The 19,810-nt window shown below is 37.9% G+C and overlaps 1 protein-coding gene and 1 non-coding gene across 2 annotated transcripts; one reads left to right on the top strand and one right to left on the bottom strand.

Moving 5' to 3' along the window:
- Nucleotides 1-419: 419 nt before the first annotated feature.
- On the bottom strand, nt 420-2,546 carry LOC107635276 (S-adenosylmethionine synthase). The gene is made up of 2 exons (XM_016338705.3): nt 2,412-2,546; nt 420-1,884 (listed from the first exon to the last, which is right to left on the bottom strand). The coding sequence occupies exon 2, from the start codon at nt 1,872-1,874 to the stop codon at nt 693-695; it is 1,182 nt and encodes a 393-aa protein (XP_016194191.1). The 5' UTR covers nt 1,875-1,884; nt 2,412-2,546; the 3' UTR covers nt 420-692.
- A 16,608-nt stretch (nt 2,547-19,154) lies between these two features.
- Nucleotides 19,155-19,262, top strand: LOC148578506 (small nucleolar RNA R71). Its single transcript, XR_015903803.1, has one exon. It is a non-coding gene; the product is annotated as a small nucleolar RNA R71 (small nucleolar RNA).
- The last annotated feature ends 548 nt before the right edge of the window (nt 19,263-19,810 follow it).

The raw sequence follows: 19,810 nt of genomic DNA, 5'->3' as shown, positions 1-19,810 counted from the left end.
GTTAGGCTTTTCCTACTAAGTACTAACTAACCTAGCTTCACTTTTGAGTTTCTAACTGGGATCTTTACGATCTTTCCCTAAAACTTTTGAATTAATTTTTCTTACACGGTTTTTAGACGAGCTTCAAAAGCCTTTCATATGACATTACCAACATGCGAAAATACTGTCAAACGTCGGCTATATATTGCATTGAATCTCTATTAGATATTGCAACTTCTTGTAGCAGTAGCATTTTATTTGTTTAACATTGGATTGTAAACTATACTCATAAAGTAACATTGTCCTTCAAATTCAAGATTTGAAGGGGGAACACTGACGAAGTTAATAAGGTATAAGAGTTCTTCTGGAATCAGAAAACACGTATTGCAGCTACTTCTCTTTTTTTGGCATAGGGATTAGGATTAAAATGCACAAGATTCGAGTGGGAAAAAGTAATATGAGATTCATTTAGTAAATCGTATACTCTCTTTTTGATTTGCTACTATTACACAATATTAGGCATACAAACTGAGAGTACATTTTCTTGTTGACCATGTAAAAAAAATTACAAAAAAAAAAAAAAAAACAGAAAAAAAAACGATAAAAAAACATGATGAAGAGACAACACACACAGGTGTAGGGATTAATTAGATATATGATGATAGAAATAAGGTGCAAAATTCCCAGCACACGCAAGCGGTGAAATCACTGAATTAGGCCTTCTCCCACTTGAGGGGCTTCACAACCTCCCATGTGAAGTCAGAGTCATCCCTTCCAAAGTGTCCATAAGCAGCAGTCTTCAAGAACCTGTTGTTGCCACCTCTCTTTAGATCAAGGTTGATTGAGATCATTCCTGGCCTGAAGTCAAAGTTCTCCTTCACAATCTGGAGGATCTCCTTGTCAGGGATCTTCCCAGTTCCATAGGTATCAACAAACACAGATAATGGCTCTGGCACACCGATGGCATAGGACACTTGCACAATGCACCTCCTGGCAAGTCCGCTGGCAACAATGCTCTTGGCAGCCTGCCTCACAATGTAGGCTCCACTCCTGTCTACCTTGGTTGGGTCCTTTCCCGAGAAGGCACCACCACCGTGTGCTCCCCATCCACCGTAGGTATCGATGATAATCTTGCGGCCAGTGAGACCTGCGTCACCATGAGGCCCACCAATGACGAATCGGCCTGAGGGGTTCAAGTGGAAGATGGTCTTCTCGTCCAGGTACTTCTCCGGGATCACAGGCTTGATAACATGCTCCTTGAGATCTGCGGCAATTTCATCGTTGGTGACGGTCTCATCGTGCTGAGTTGAGATAAGCACGGTGTGGACACGGATGGGAACCATGGCACCCTTGTCATTGACATACTCAACTGTGACCTGGGTCTTGCCGTCGGGCCTCAACCAGGGGCATGTGCCGTTCTTGCGAACCTCGGTGAGTTTTGCGCCAAGCTTGGTTGCAAGAACATGGCTCAAGGGCATCAACTCAGGGGTCTCATCAGTGGCATAGCCAAACATGTGACCTTGGTCACCAGCACCAATCTCCTCGGGCCTTTTTGTGAGATGGCCATGGACACCCTGTGCAATATCAGGGCTCTGTTGCTCAATGTTGACAAGAACCTTGCAGTTGTCAGCATCAAGACCAACATCGTTGGAAACGAATCCAATGTTCCTGCAGGTGTCGCGGACAATCTTCTCGTAGTCTACATTGGCCTTAGTTGTAATCTCTCCAAAGACCATGACCATGTTGGTCTTGGTGCAGGTTTCACAGGCAACCTTGCTGTCTGGGTCCTGCTCGAGGCAGGCGTCAAGGACAGCATCGGAGATTTGATCACAGAGCTTGTCTGGGTGTCCCTCGTTCACCGACTCGGAGGTGAAAAGGAAAGTCTCTGCTGCCATTTTTTACTAACTGCACAACAATAGATCAAATCAAAGAATTAGCACCTTGCATAAAAACAAACACATAGAAGGCAAAGACAAAAGATCCAAAAGAAGCTCCTTATTCCAACTATGCCTATAGCAACCAGTAATTACAACAATTCTTTTATAAAAAAATAACCTAATCGGTACAAATTCAAAGTCTAACGTTTATTTTCCAAATCCAGCAAATTTCAGAAAATAAACAAATTCGTCCAAGAAATGAAATTTATATGTCTAAATCTTAAGTCAACCGAACAAAAACCTAGTCATTAACACATGAATTCAACTAGATCTGAAATCCAAACGCGAAATTAACAAGTGTTAGTGCACTTCATATTAAGATCTCATACGAACGAACTTGAATTCAGCATAAACACGCTAGCTAAGAGCCTATCGAGTGAAGAAAACCACTAGATCTACAACATGACACAAATTTTCATGACATTTTCTTCTTGCCAACATAACAGTTACTACTACTTGCAAATTGCAAGAGAGAAGAAAAGAAGAGAGTAATACCTCTGAAGGTAGAAGAAGAGCAGAGAAACGGTTAAGAAGCTCGAACTCCGAGTAACGAGCAAGAGAGAGAAGTGAATGGTGCCTTGAGAGAGGTGGATGCTTTGCTTAGCTTGGGGCCTCTGCTCAAAGCTGTGCGAGTTCAAACGTGACCCCTGAGACGCCATTTATAGGGGTGGGGGTTGCTCGAGTGGCTTCAATGACGAAAATGCCCCTCGGTAGGAGGATTATATTTTGGGTTAGATTCATTTCAACCATTTTCCAATGAGGGAACCGTCCCCTTCACTCGGGAAAATTGAATTGAATTCAGCTGTGCTGAACTGAGTTCAATATATTAAAAAGGAATTCTTTTGTAAAATTATTCAGGATTTAATTTCATGTTGCGCCTGTAAATAATTAAATATCTCATATGTATTTAAATAAATATATTTATAAACATATATTTAATTTTTTTTGTTACATAAGTAAAAGTACTTTTTTTTTACACTCAATTGCATAATTAATGTTAAAAAATATTATATTGAATGATTATATTATTTGGGACAAAAATAAGTAGGCACTGGCCCTAACAAATTTGAAATATATATATATATATATATATGAGACATGCTACACATATAAGTTTATACAAGTTAACTCTAACCCAATAAAATTCACTTTTATAATACAAGAAAGAAGAAGAAAAATTTTAAATTATATAGAACTTATTAATATATATATACTAAAAATTCTTAAACAATACAATATAAATAACTTGTATGAACTTGTATATATAAATGACTTGTATGTAGAGAATAATTTTATATATATATATCTTAATATTAAACTCACAAATTAAAAAAATCATGAATTTTTATCAATATTAACTTAATTTATGATTTTTATATTCTAATAAAATAATTTTTTTATTGCAATGACTCACAAGTCAAAGGCTCAAGAAATAAGGTCTAAAACAAAGTCGTACTTTAACTATATATATCTTTGTTATATATTATCCGCTTTTCTGCTTTAAAAAAAAAAAAGGTAACAATAACGCGTAAACCCCCCCCCCCTTATTTTTTGGTGACTCTCCCATATTTAAACTTTATTATATATATTCCTAGGCTTTTGACCTCATCTTCTTTGCAATTTTTTGGATTCATCTCTAATTTCAGTGAACAGAAGTATAGAACTAATTAAAACATCAGATATTCACCGTCAAAATAATAATTAATCTTTAGCTAATTAGTACACATCTTAATAAATAGAATAATATTAACCTAAAATTTTTCATATATAAAATAAAAAATATTATATATATATATAAAATCAATCACTAAATTGATTACTACATATTTGTATATAAATATATGTTATAATTAATTTATTTTCAATATATATTTTATATATTAACATATATTTTATATAAATAATTAATTGTGTGATTAATTTTTTTATACGTATGTAGATAGAATATCCAATATTTGACTAGGGGACTATAAGTGTTTTCTATTTAACCACAGTTTAAGACTTTAATGATCAAAATTATAAGTTCAATTTTATAAGCACCAATCTTTTTTAGAAAAAAAAAGTTAAAAAAAATAATAATGTAGTGCCATCACACCTACCACAACATGGTTGGTAAGTACTATTGTTGTGTTGTGTACTAACAACTACTAATGGATGACTAATGCGGTTTTGCGAAGTTTGATTTTGACTTGTTGCGTGCAAATACCTGGCCTCCTTCTCCCAAATCTCAATGGTGTTCTTGTTTTTGACTCTCACACATTTGTCCATTCTTCATTATTGCCTCTCTATATGCTCATTAAAAAAAATAAAAATGATTAAAGTGTGACTAAAATGTTAAAGCCAAAAAAGAATTTGTTAAGATTTTAAAATTGATAAAAAAAAATATAAAATCAACCGTATTAGGTGTATATCAAAATCAGTCACTAAAATTAACTATTAATAATACATATATTTATACATAAATACATGATAACTGATTTTAATATACATATAATATTTTTATTTTAAAATATATTTAAAGCGGTTAAAACTTTTAAAATATTTCATAAAAGGCTAATTACTTTTGAAATTAAACTGTAAACTTTACTTGATAATATTGGCTAACAAATTTATTAAAATAAATTAGAAAGAAGATTTATTTATTTAGTGCATGGTTGCTTGAGTGGATAATTATAGGATATTGCCTAACTATGAAGGCATTGTTCCTTTGTGAATTAAAATATTGGTGAGTGGTGACATGACCAAATCATATGCGTGCTTAGCTACTTCTGCAATTGACGATAAAATTTGGTTTTCATACAATAACGTATCTGTATTGTTTTAAGCTTTATTTTGTTAAAGATTCTTTCACTTGAAGGGGTAAAAAAAAACGTATCTCATAAAAATCCCTTCCGGTTTCCCTAAAAGTGCTTTAAATCGACCCTAAATCATATGTACTTAAGGAGTTTAATTCACTTTCACTCGAAATGATGAACCAACATCATATTAAATTCATAATAACAAATTAAATCATGCGAGAAACTTCACCATGCGGACCTTATTATTCATGCATGCAACCATATATCGCGGAATACTTTCGCTCGGGTAGAGAGTAGAGCATGGGGTATGTCCATTAGTAGTCATATGCTCCTATGTCTATCTCAGTTTGGACACCATACATTTAATCGAGACCTAGTTCTTCGTACGGTACACATGACCGATCAGGTGCACATTATGCGATATCGCCATCGGTGGACTATGGGTTCCTCATGACAGCATCCCAGCCGAGGTTAGCACCATCTAGTCCTCCACCTGGTCAGCAGCAGTATCATCCCCAACCATATATACAGCTGCCTTATTCGGACAATTACTATGGTCCTAGTCATCCACTTTCGTTGTAGCAACCACCTCAGTCACATAATCCATTTGTAGGTCATCCACAACTTCCTCCAGGCCCATGCTCTAGCAGACCTCATCGACAGGTACTGGCCTTCGCCCTGTGGCACCGGACACCACATGCATTACCATGGTGTTTTGCACCGATGACATTGTTATGTTTAGACTTCATGTTATCTTATTTGTCATTAAAGTTGTAGCTTGTCACAATATTTAAATTTGTGAGCATCGTTGTTGTAACTTGTGTCATTGCAATTAGTTTATGTGATTTATATCATTGTTGTATTTAAATATGTATCTGTGCTAAATTTAAAATTTTAGAATTCAACAACGAAGAAAAGTGCATTAAAGTTCAATCAAAGTAAACAAACAACCTAAATGGGCAAATTATGAAAAAATCGTAATGATCTAAACAAGAAACTAAAATTCAAGTACAAAAGAAATTAAGTAAACAAAGAACACACCACGAGTCTTTTGACAACTAACAAACAACTACACCATGAAACTAAAATAAGCCTTGTCTATAGGTTGCTTTGGACAACCTCTCTAGGTATGCCCAGTTTGCCTACATAGACCATACCTTTTTTCTTGATGCTCATCCCCATCCATCTCATTACAAAACTTGGTGGAAACAGGTCTACCAATAGCCTTTCTACGCATGGCTGGATTAGGACACAGCCATGTCCCGAACCACTCCGGCCAAAACTTCTCATTTGGTATCGATGGAAACTCCATCTTATACACCTTGAACACAGCGGACTGAAAGTATACTAGATGCACGTATGGACCCCGTTTGACACTAGTAGTGGCACAAGCGGCAAGCGCATGACGGCATGGGAAATAGAGTGACTAAAAAAGGCCACAGTCATACGTACCCACTGTCAACCAAACACGGAATGAGCCTTGCAACCAACCCTCGAAAGGCTCTAGCTCCTCAACCACAAACACTAAAGCCCGTCTATCACAGTGAGTAATGCGTATATTTGATATTCCCTCTCTATTTTTTTCAATAGCAGCTATCATCCATTGGGAAAATTGAATCCTTGCAGCCAGTTGCTGTGCCTCCATGCCATTCCTGACAAACAATTATTGCAGTCTCTCGTAAGTGCATCGCACGATGGCTGAAATGGGCAAATAATCAACAGGCTTATCAGTGCAGTCTTGATTGCCTGGGAATGTTAGAAATAATCAACAGGCCGTCTTGTGGGGTCACATGTCGTCTCAAATTGGTAAGAAAAAATGACCAAGACTTGGTGCTCTCACACTCAACAATTGCAAAAGCAATAGGAAGAATGTTGTTGTTATCGTCTTATGTCACTGCAATAAGCAAAACACCACCATATTTGCCATACAAGTGCATGCCATCGACAAAGACGAATAGCTTGCAATGCTTGAATGCCTCCATACAGGCAAGGAAGGCCCAGAATACCTTATCAAACATGCTACAATCGTGCATCATAAGGTGTCCATCATAAGGTGTCCATCATAGTACGATACGGCCTAGAACTTACATATTATTTCGGGACAATAACTCTGCAGTGCTTGCAGCAACCTAGGCACCTTATTGTATAACTTCTCCCAATCGCCGTATATCTACGCAATTGCCTTTTGCTTCGCCATCCAGACCTTTCTATAGGAGGGTTTGAAGTGATAGCTTTGCCTAACTACACCTTGTAGTACAGGGATGCTGACAGATGGGTTGAACTGTATCAATGGCAGGATGACACGGCAGATGAGGCTACTGTCCAACTATCGATGGTCTTGAGACATGGTTGGTGCTAAACACGTGTGCGCTCCTCCAACCCTACGCACCTCCCTAATGAAATAACACATTCATGGTTAGCATATACAAAAAATATAATAGTGATAAATGATATTAATTATACCACAGTTAAATGAGGCCTCACCAATATTTGAGATTCTGTCGGAGGTCAACACAGAGACTCCATGGGCATTCAGCTGCATATTGCTAGCAATGAACATGGTACTTTAATCGGTCCAACTCCACTACTCGGTACTCAACACTTCTGTAGATACTATAATTTTTCATACTCTGCATCACTGCATCTCTATTCTTGAATCTGTGACCAATCCTAAACTCCACACCACCATCTAAGTTGTAATCGTCTTCACTCGTATTGGAAAACAAAGTTTTCTCATGCATCTATCGCGTCCAGATCCAACATCTGATAATGACTGGGTACAGCTGATAAGGCCAGAATTGGTTGCGGGGCAAGAAGATACCGAACTGCACTGGCATCTCGGGGACAAACTCCTCCTTGTCATCATCTTCAGAAGAACCACTATCGTTGCTATCCGCAACATACTCCTAGTCCGATTCCTCACCATCCATGTCCATGTCTTCCATTGAACTCGCAACGTGTATCGGTGGTGGTGCGAGATGTGGGTCGTCCTACACAAAATTTGAGTAGCCAGATCCACCGCCACCAACATTACCGACATCCACCAAAAGCTCCATAACTTGTTCTTTTCTCATGGATGTCAAACATGAGCCGCATATGCTCATTGCCATGGAGACAAAATAGACAAAACTGGAAAACTCCATTTTCCATCGGTGCTACCAACCTATACCCCACCGTGCCCTGGTAGGTGGTGTGAATCTGGAATGCCTCCTCAAACTAGATCTCATCCACATCCAATGCCTCGTGACGACTGTTGGATGCCTCTACGTCATGCCATCCAGGCAGGGCAATATCCCTATTTTTCTGAGGTCCCTGTACACTTGAACCAGGTGGCTGATGTAGTGGTAGTGATGGTGAAACGGGTGGTGGTGGTGGCGGTAAGTCATCAAACCTGCCAGGCTTATCCCGTGCTCCTTCTGTCGGTGATACTCAGCTTCCTCCTCGGACTCCACGTCTAAACGCTCCATGCGAGGACTAACTCTGTCCCTCCGAAGTCTTGCAACTCCTCCGCACTCTCTGGCTCCCCTCTCTCTCCTGGTAGGCCTCCGAGTGTCCGGCCGAACCTCCCTGGCCCGCCGACAACGGTCAAGGTCATCCCGAAGAAGATGTAGAACGTCTCTCGACTGGCTCGCACTAGGTTGCACGTCTCCCGATAAGTCCAACAATCTGGGGTCATCAAGCACATTCCGCCCTGACAAGTGTTTAACATGGCAAGCCTGCTGATACCAATCTTAGTACTCCCGCATTGGCCGATAGTCTGTGCACGGCTAAATTGATATCCGGTATTCCTCCTCAAATCGAGCCCTCCACCGATCGTACCATTCCCGAAGCTTGGTAAGCCACCAGACATCCTCGCCCCATCCTATGGTAGTCAGGAACCTGTTAACATTGACTGGGTCCCCTAGCACTGGCTGCTCACCATTAAACTAGCACTTCACCCAGTCGACATGGTAAAATTCAAGTATGTTGAAGCAAACGAGGGGAACAACAAACATCCATGTCCCTACTCTGTCTCTTCCTTAAGCCATAGCAGGCAAATGTTCTGCAGTGTAGGGTCGTTGTAGGGTGTCACAGGAACTACAATGTACGTTGTGAAATAATCATCGGTGACAAGTGTAAAAAAAGTATAAGTAATTTATGCAAGTGTAACCAAATAAAAGGGCAACTCGCTTGCCTCATCCAAGTGTAACTGATCTAACGCCCAATGCCATCATAGGACTCTCTGCTCATGCTGGTCCCTGTTCTGCTGTGTCATACTTATTAACCTGTGGACATTTGCAAGAATAACCACGATTCAATTAATTGCACATCATATTGAATTATATAAACAAAGAATAATAAAACCATAGTGAGTAGTTACTTCGCAGTCATAGGCTACATGTAAACATGTCGCTCAGGTGGACACTACTAGAAAAATTTCTGGTATATCCAAGATACTAGCAAAGGAGTGCATTCTGCAATGTTTGTGGTGATGCGATATGCTGCAGAGCATAGGAAATGGTACGTCCATGCTAGCATCGCAGATCTCCAAGACAGAGAATGACACCTCTAAAAGTCATCTAGTAGTGGGAGCCACCGGAGATAGAACTAATTATTTGACTTATCAGTCATCAAGTAACCCTAATCATCAACAATATGTAGCACCTTGCGTACTGTTGGAAGGTAGTTGGATCATCAGTATCAGGCATCTGTCGGGGTCACTCCCGAAGCGATGTCAGCTTCAGGGAGAAAGACTCCTTCCTCTGCGCACCCCGCTGCTGGACTGCAGGAGGCTTGGCACCGAGTAGCCGCTCCACCAACTCCCAAGCCTCGGTCTTGTACCATGTGTGAAAATCACGGAAGCACCTACCGACTGGCTTTCCATGCGCGCGTAGCCTGAGGTGGTAGGTGACATCCTGCAGGTTGATGGTGCACTCACCCCATAGCAGGTGGAAAGTGTAGGTCTTAAGACGCCAGCGCGCCACAAATGTCGTAATTAGGGAGTTGTCAAATACGAAATCCCTGAGTAGCACCGCGTTGCCGAAGCCAGCCTCCCTCAAGTAGGGGACAATGGCATCCGGTGGTGAGAGTGTGTGACTCACTCTCTTGGAAAGAAGTAGGCAAGACTTCTGATAAACAATGACAAAACCCAAATTAAAAATGTGTAACTCTATAAAACTATACAAATTTCACATTAAAAAATTCTCCCAAAAAATGTTTACATAACAAATTAATTTAAATTATAAGTCAACTAGTTTAACAAATAATTACAAACATGCATTTACCTTATAAATTAATTTAAATAAAAAATATTTACTGAAATAATTAATAACTAAATTAATAAGAATCTGTATAATTTAATTTAAATAAAATATTTAGTTAAATAATTAATAACAACATTAATAAACAATCTCTTTCATAACTTATATTAAGTAAAAATATTTATTTAAATAACTAACAACAAGTAAACCATCAATTTAATAATTTAATTAACAAATTTAAATAAAACTATTTATTTAACTATTTAATAACTAGAAATATAAACATCTTGTTACTTATTAAGTTAACTAAGAAATATTTAGTTAAATAATTAATAACTAAATTAATAAACATATGCTTAATAACTTAGTTTAAAGAAAAACAAACCTAAATAAACATTTAAATAACAAATTCATTTCAAAGTATACCTAAAATCATACCCTATCATTTAAACTATTGCTAACAATATATTCATTCGCTTAACATATACTACATACTATTTCTATAAAAGTACTCTAAGTATGGCTATACACGTATGCTTTAACATAAACATAAAATAAAAAGCAACACCAGACTCAAAGTCGACTACCCCAATAATGTACCATGTCGGGTTCAGTCGGTTGATATTCGCATCATGTGCATTGGCGCATACCATAGTCTCATAGTAAATCGAAATTTTGATTAGAAAATGGTAGAAGTGGGAGAAAAGTTGAAGAAATGGATGTAATAAAAACTCAACAGGCACTGTGGACGAAATACATATATATATGTCTCCTCCACTCTTATCTCGTTTACAGTGTAAACGAGATAAAACCGTTACACATTACGTGTACAAACGTGATACAGCTACATTATTTCTTGTCTTATCTCATTTACAATGTAAACGAAATACATACACTCTTATTTTGTTTATTCTGTAAACGAAATAAGAGATATGGTGTATTTTAATAAAAATGTTACAAATTATTTATTTTAAAAAATAAAACATTTGTTTTATTCATTAAAAAAATCCGTTGAGCAATACCAATTATTCATCTATTCTTTTTAACCTCATTTTACTAATTATATTGCTGCACACATTTCAATTTTTGGTCCAATTGCTATTCCACATGATACACCACAATTCTAAACCACGTTTTGGTGATAAATTGAATATAAAATGAAGTTCCTGTGAGGTGTAATAGAGAATTTTGGTGGACAACAATCAAATTCCTTGTACTACTTCAATGCCACGAAGGCAAGCATTGAAAATTCAGTGATAGTAACTCGTAAATTCGATGTAAGCATGAAGAAAGATACCACGTTTAATAAGTAAATTCCTCCACCAACTCTGACCATTAGCAAAAAGGAGTAGGTGAGGTGTGGGTGCAATAGGCCTTCCTAACCCAACACCCTTCGAAAGGGACCAACCTTTTTTATTATTATATATATTAAGACGATATTTTTAAGGACTTATGTAGCTTTATAAGCCTTTATCAATTGATATAATCACAATAATAATAGCATTTTGTGTGCATGAGAAAATAACACTACACGAGTCCAACTCATATGAAGCATTGAATTTTTTTTTTTTTTTGGGGAAGAAATTAGTAGGTCAATGCGATGGGATACAGCAAACTGAACTATATGCACTAGTGTGACTATGTGAGTTCTAAAGCGTCTTAATAAAGATGTTTTAATTTTATTTTTATATTAAAATAACTAACTAATTAGTTTATATTTATTATATTATTATATATTATATATATTTATTAAAAAATAATATTAATAAATATCGTATAATAATCATAAAAAAATAATTATATTATAATTAATAAATATATTTTATATTTTTATTTATAAATATTTAATAATATTTATATTAATAATTATGAATAATAAAAATTATAATTAATTTAAGGTTTAATTACTCTGCAGGTCCTATAATTTTATCGAATTTTCAGTTAGGTCCCTATATTTTTTTTCTTTTTAATTGGATCCCTATACATTATTTTTTTTTTCAATTTAGTCCTTGTTAACGTTAAACGTTAAAAAAATATTAGTGAATTGTGAAATTACTTGTATACCCCTAGGGACCTAATTAAAAAGAAAAAATAGTATAGGGACCTAATTCAAAATTCAGAGAAATTATAAATATTCAATGAAAGATATTCTTATAATCCCTATTTAATGATTCTACGACATAAAAAATCTTCCTATAATCTCCTTTATTTTATCACTATTATTTTTTTCTTATTTATATACAAATTGTACTAAAAATACTTTTTCTTTATTTTTTTGACTTTCAAAATACCTTATCTTAAGAATATACAAAAAAAAGTAATGGATAAAATGAAACAGAAATAATAGTAATAAGTATAATATAAAATTCAATTTCCATCACTCAAGTATTTATTATGACCAACATAATGAAAGAACTCGCATATGACATATGGTAACAAGAATCATTGATAGAATAATAACTAAAATTATTTACAAAAACTAAGTTCTATATAGTTCATCAAACAAAAGAACCAATTTGGCTGACAAAAACTCAAAAGCAAGTATATTGAAGAAATGAATTTTCCTTATGGTAACAAGAACCATCAGAAAGAAATTCCTAAAGGCTGCTTGCTCTAGCATAAACAGATATTCCATCTCCCTTAGATATAATCTTTGCCAATGCAACTGATGCCAAGTGACGCACAGGCCGTCGAGCACCAAAACTGAGCAGGGAATACAATGCATTCTCACACTGTCTTTGCCACAACAAAATATTTTCCTAGAAGATATGATAAATTGTAACATCAGAAAACACACTAAGATTTTTAATGAAAACCCAAATCAACAACAACAAATAATATCAAATGAATAGCACCAAACCTTAATTAAAAGTCAATCCTCATAAGGTATATTTTTCATTCCAATTTTAAGAGTGGCTGGTCCATTGAATGGACAGAAAATCCACATTGCAATGTCTGTGAAAGTTCTACCAAGTGCCGGCTTCACATGAACATAAAGCCTTACACTTTGCAAGTCTCCACATTTGAGAAAGTCCTTTCTAGGAACAAAACCCTTGTACAAAATTTCTGCTCCATTCAATCTGCAACAACTTAGTTTCAGCTTGTATATACAAAATGATCTGGATGCACACAGCTAACGATGTTCACAGCAAAACTAATTCATATGTCAATTCACTAATTAACAAAATCCTTATACATAAATATTTATATTGTAAATCCTAAACCATTATATCAAAAAAATTCAGAAATCAATTCAAGGAATAGGTATTCAACCAATGCCATATTTTAAAAAAATTGACATATGTATAAACATGTTACATCAAATTTTAAAAATTGAAGATCAAATCATGTCCTTTTAAATATTTTTTTTCTTTTCGATAATGTCAGCATCAAAAGCATATCAATATAAGGATAAGTGTTCCGAGGGTTACTTGAAACTGTAGGTTGATCTCGGACGAGATCTTTTGTACTGGTCGGAGCTGATATGTCCGACTTGATGATGGTGGCCGGAGCTGCCGTGTCCGACTTGTTGGACTTGGTGGTGGTGCTGATCCTTCATCACCGGAGGGTGGTGGTACCTGCAAGGGACTCCGATGCTTAAGTTAGCAAGGGTATTAAGCAGGTTTTTAGTAGAATCAGAGTATGAGTTATACCTGGGTGCTCCAGTGTATTTATAGTAGTGTGGAGTGACCTTTCTAGAGATAAGATAGTTATCTTATCTTATCTTTGAGTGAAGTCATCTTATCTTCAAGGGAACTGCCCTTATCTCTCTAGGCTTGGGCTGCCTTTGGATTTGGGTCGTGTTCCTCTGTTTGGGCCCTTTTTGAGCTTTCCTGGTGATTTGGCCGAACTCTTTGAGAAGAGGTCGGATAGTCCTGACCTGGAGAGGTCGGTCAACTTGTCTTCAATAAGCCCGGGTCGTTGATGCACGAAATTGTGTTCCATGTTCTTTGTACTTGTGTGAGAGTAACAATATATAATTGTATTGAATCCTCATTGTGGCTCTATGTATGTGTGGACACAACTCCGTTCAACTAACCAGCAAGTGTACTGGGTCGTCCAAGTAATAAACCTTACGTGAGTAAGGGTCGATCCCACAGAGATTGTTGGCTTGAAGCAAGCTATGGTCACCTTGCAAATCTCAGTCAGGCGGATTTAAACATGATACTTTGTTAGATTAAAATAAACAATAAAAGGGATAGAGATACTTATGTAGATTCATTGGCAGGGATTTCAGATAAGCGAATGGATATGCTTTTCGTTCCTCTGAACCTCTGCTTTCCTGCTATCTTCATCCAATCAGTCTTACTCCTTTCCATGGCTGGCTGTATGCAAGGGCATCACCGTTGTCAGTGGCTACATCCCCTCCTCTCAGTGAATCATATGCTCATGCACCCTGTCACGGCACGGCTATTCATCTGTCGGTTCTCGATCATGCTGGAATAGGATTCATCCTCCTTTTGCGTCTGTCACTAACGCCCAACAATCGCGAGTTTGAAGCTCGTCACAGTCATTCAATCATTGAATCCTACTCAGAATACCACAGACAAGGTTTAGACCTTCCGGATTCTCTTGAATGCCGCCATCATTCTAGCGTATGCCACGAAGATTCTGGTTAGGAGATCTAAGAGATACTCATTCTAGCTTATTTCATGTAGAACGGAAGTGTTTGTCAGGCACGCGTTCATAAGAGAGAAGGATGATGAACGTCACACATAATCATCACCTTCATCACGTTCTTGGGTGCGAATGGATATCTTAGAAGCGAAATAAGAAGAATTGAATAGAAAACAGTAGTATTTTGCATTAATCTTTGAGGAACAGCAGAGCTCCACACCTTAATCTATGGAGTGTAGAAACTCTACCGTATGAAAATACATAAGTGAAGGTCCAGGCATGGCCGTGTGGCCAGCCCCCATGGTCTAAGAACAATGCGTTCAAAGATGATCAAAAAGACTAGTAAAAGGTCCTATTTATAATAAACTAGCTACTAGGGTTTACATGAGTAAGTAATTGATGCATAAATCCACTTCCGGGGCCCACTTGGTGTGTGCTTGGGCTTGGGCTTGAGTGTTACACGTGCAGAGGCCATTTGTGGAGTTGAACGCCAGTTTCTGTGCCAGTTTGGGCGTTCAACTCTGGTTTTGGATCCTTTTCTGGCGCTGGACGCCAGATTTGGGCAGAAGGCTGGCGTTGAACGCCAGTTTACGTCGTCAATTCTTGGCCAAAGTATGGACTATTATATATTGCTGGAAAGCCCTGGATGTCTACTTTCCAACGCAATTAGAAGCGCGCCATTTCGAGTTCTGTAGCTCCAGAAAATCCACTTTGAGTGCAGGGAGGTCAGAATCCAACAGCATCAGCAGTCCTTTTTCAACCTCTGAATCTGATTTCTGCTCAAGTCCCTCAATTTCAGCCAGAAAATACCTGAAATCACAGAAAAACACACAAACTCATAGTAAAGTCCAGAAATGTGAATTTAACATAAAATCTATTAAAAACATCCCTAAAAGTAACTAGATCCTACTAAAAACATACTAAAAACAATGTCAAAAAGCGTATAAATTATCCGCTCATCACAACACCAAACTTAAATTGTTGCTTGTCCCCAAGCAACTGAAAATCAAAATAGGATAAAAAGAATAGAATATACTATAAATTCCAAACTATCAATGAAACAGAGCTTCAATCATATGAGCGGGACTTATAGCTTTTTGCCTCTTGAATAGTTTTGGCATCTCACTTTATCCATTGAGGTTCAGAATGATTGGCATCTATAGGAACTTCAGATTTCGAATAGTGTTATTGACTCTCCTAGTTCAGTATGATGATTCTTGAACACAGCTTCTTTATGAGTCTTGGCCGTGGCCCTAAGCACTTTGTTTTCCAGTATTACCACCGGATACATAAATGTCACAGACACATAATTGGGCGAACCTTTTCAGATTGTGACTCAGCTTTGCTAAAGTCCCCAATTAGAGGTGTCCAGGGTTCTTAAGCACACTCTTTTTTTGCTTTGGACCTTGACTTTAACCGCTCAGTCTCAAGTTTTCACTTGACACCTACACGCCACAAGCACATGGTTAGGGACAGCTTGGTTTAGCCGCTTAGACCAGGATTTTATTCCTTTAGGCCCTCCTATCCACTGATGCTCAAAGCCTTGGGATCCTTTTTATTTGCCCTTGCCTTTTGGTTTTAAGGGTTATTGGCTTTTTCTGCTTGCTTTTTCTTTCTATATTTTTTTTGCCTATTTTTTTTTTCTTTTTTTTTTCTGCAAGCTTTGTTCTTTGCTGCTTTTTCTTGCTTCAAGAATCATTTTTATGATTTTTCAGATTATCAAATAACATGTCTCCTAGTCATCATTCTTTCAAGAGCCAACATATTTAACATTCTCAAACAACAACTTCAAAAGACATATGCACTGTTCAAGCATACATTTAGAAAACAAGAAGCATTGTCACCACATCAATATAATTAAACTAAGTTCAAGGATAAATTCAAAACTCATGTACTTCTTGTTCTTTTGAATTAAAACATTTTTCATTTAAGAGAGGTGATGGATTCATAGGACATTCATAACTTTAAGACATAGTTACTAACTACTAATGATCATGTAATGAAGACACAAACATAGATAAGCACATAACATAGAAAACGAAAAACAGAGAAAGTAAGAGCAAGGAATGAATCCACCTTAGTGATGATGGCGTTTCAATGATGTTCTTGGGCTCTTCTATGTCTCTTCCTTGCCTTTGCGGCTTGATTCCTAGTGATTTTTTTTTTTTTGGGATTTCTATCCTCAGTTGCTTCTAATAATTATGTGGAGGGAGGTGCATCTCCTGAGGTATCTCAGGGATCTCTTGATTTGCAGCCACATGTTCTACCACTGAGCTATAGATCCTTTACATAATTGTTTTACCACACCAAACTTAGAATGTTGCTCGCCCTCGAGCAAAAGAAGAAGGAATAGATGAAGAAGAAGATGTGGAAAAAAAAACTAGGATTATGAGGAGGTAAGGTGGAGATCTTGTGGGGTTCACAGATCCTGAGGTGATCCTGTGGGGTCCACAGATCCTGAGGTGTCAAGGCATTTACATCCCTGCACCAAATTAGGCATGTAAAATGCCCTTGCACACAACTCTGGGCGTTTAGCGCCAGGTTGGTGGCCATTTTGGGCGTTCAGCGCCCATTTGTTGCCATTTCTGGCGTTGAACGCCAGAACCATGCTTGTTCTGGGCGTTCAGCGCCAGGATGCTGCCCATTTGGATGTTCAGCGCCAGAACCATGCTCTGTTCTGGCGTTGAACGCCAGGCAGATGCTTCCTCCAGGGTGTGATTTTTCTTCTGCTGTTTTTGATTCCGTTTTCAATTTTTTTGTTTATTTTGTGACTCCACATGATCATGAACCTAAGAAAACATGAAAAACAATAAAAATAAGAATTAGATAAACATTGGGTTGCCTCCCAACAAGCGCTTCTTTAATGTCAATAGCTTGACAGAGGGCTCTCATGGGGCCTCACAGATGTGCAGAGCTTTGTTGAGACTCTCCAACACCAAACTTAGAGTTTGGATATGGGAGTTCAACACCAAATTTAGAGTTTGGTTGTGGCCTCCCAACACCAAACTTAGAGTTTGACTGTGGGGGCTCTGGTTGACTCTGCTTGGAGAGAAGCTTTTCATGCTTCCTCTCCAGGGTTGCAGAGGGAGATCCTTGAGTTTTGAATACAAGGGAGTTTTCATTCCATTGAAGGACTATTTCACCTCTGTCAACATCAATCACAGCTCTTGCTGTGGCCAGGAAAGGTCTTCCTAGGATGATGGATTCATCCTCTTCCTTTACAGTATCCAGGACTATGAAATCAGCAGGGATGTAAAGGCCCTCAACCTTTACTAATACATCTTCTACTTGTCCATAAGCCTGTTTTCTTGAGCTGTCTGCCATCTCTAGTGAGATTTTAGCAGCTTGCACCTCATAGATTCCCAGTTTCTCTATTACAGAGAGGGGCATGAGGTTTATCCCTGAACTAAGGTCACACAGAGCCTTAAAGATCATGGTGCCTATGGTACAAGGTATTATGAACTTTCCAGGATCCTGTCTCTTCTGAGGCAATGTCAGTTGATCCAGATCACTTAGTTCATTGATGAACAAGGGAGGTTCAACTTCCCAAGTATCAATGCCAAATAATTTGGCATTCAGCTTCATGATTGCACCAAGAAACTTGGCAGTTTGCTCTTCAGTGACATCCTCATTCTCTTCAGAAGAGGAATACTCATCAGAGCTCATGAAGGGCATAAGGAGGTTCAATGGAATCTCTATAGTCTCTAGATGAGCCTCAGAGTCCTTTGGTTCCTCAGAGGGAAGCTCCTTATTGGTCACTGGACGTCCAGGAGGTCTTCCTCCTTGGGATTCACGTCCTCTCCTCTCCTCACAGGTTCGGCCATGGCGCTTATGTCAATGGCCTTGCACTCTCCTTTTGGATTCTCTTCTGTATTGCTTGGGAGAGTACTAGGAGGGATTTCAGTGATCCTTTTACTCAGCTGGCCCACTTGTGCTTCCAGATTTCTAATTGAAGACCTTGTTTCATTCATGAAACTTACAGTGGCCTTAGATAGATCAGAGACTAGATTTGCTAAATTAGAAGCATTTTGTTCAGAGTTCTCTGTCTGTTGCTGAGTTGATGATGGAAAAGGCTTGCTATTGCTAAACCTGTTTCTTCCACCATTATTAAAGCCTTGTTGAGGCTTTTGATCCTTCCATGAGAAATTTGGATGATTTCTCCATGTTGAGTTATAGGTGTTTCCATAAGGTTCACCTAAGTAATTTACCTCTGCTATTGCAGGGTTCTCAGGATCATAGGCTTCTTCTTCAGAAGATGCCTCTTGAGTACTGTTGGATGCAGCTTGCATTCCATGCAGACTCTGAGAAATCATATTGACTTGCTGAGTCAATATTTTGTTCTGAGCCAATATGGCATTCAGAGTATCAACTTCAAGAACTCCCTTCTTCATAGGCGTCCCATTGCTTACAGGATTCCTTTCAGAAGTGTACATGAACTGGTTATTAGCAACCATGTCAATGAGTTCTTGAGCTTCTGCAGGCGTTTTCTTTAGGTGAATGGATCCACCTGCAGAAGTATCCAATGACATCTTTGATAACTCAGATAGACCATCATAGAATATATCCAGGATGGTCCATTCTGAAAGCATGTCAGAAGGACACTTTTTGGTCAACTGTTTGTATCTTTCCCAAGCTTCATAGAGAGATTCACCTTCTTTCTGTTTGAAGGTTTGAACATCAGCTCTAAGCTTGCTCAGCTTTTGAGGAGGAAAGTACTTGGCTAAGAAAGCCGTGACCAGCTTATCCCAAGAGTTCAGGCTGTCTTTAGGTTGAGAATCCAACCATAATCTAGCTCTGTCTCTTACAGCAAAAGGGAAAAGCATGAGCCTGTAGACTTCAGGATCTATTCCATTAGTCTTAACAGTATCACATATCTGCAAGAATTCAGTTAAGAACTGAAAAGGATCTTCAGATGGAAGTCCATGAAACTTGCAGTTCTGCTGCATCAGAGAAACTAATTGAGGTTTCAGCTCAAAGTTGTTTGCTCCAATGGCAGGAATGGAGATGCTTCTTCCATGTAAATTGGAATTAGGTGCAGTAAAGTCACCAAGCATCTTCCTTATATTATTATTATTTTCGGCTGCCATTTCCTCTTCCTGCTCAAAAATTTCTGAAAGGTTTTCTCTGGATTGTTGTATTTTAGCTTCTCTTAATTTTCTCGTCAGAGTCCTTTCAGGTTCTGGATCTGCTTCCACAAGAATGTTCTTATCCTTGCTCCTGCTCATATGACAAGGAAGAA

Source organism: Arachis ipaensis, chromosome B1, assembly GCF_059453495.1.
Source record: "Arachis ipaensis isolate K30076 ecotype BB chromosome B1, ASM5945349v1, whole genome shotgun sequence".
NCBI classification, from domain to species: Eukaryota; Viridiplantae; Streptophyta; class Magnoliopsida; order Fabales; family Fabaceae; genus Arachis; species Arachis ipaensis.
This window is presented reverse-complemented; position numbering and strand designations above follow the sequence as displayed.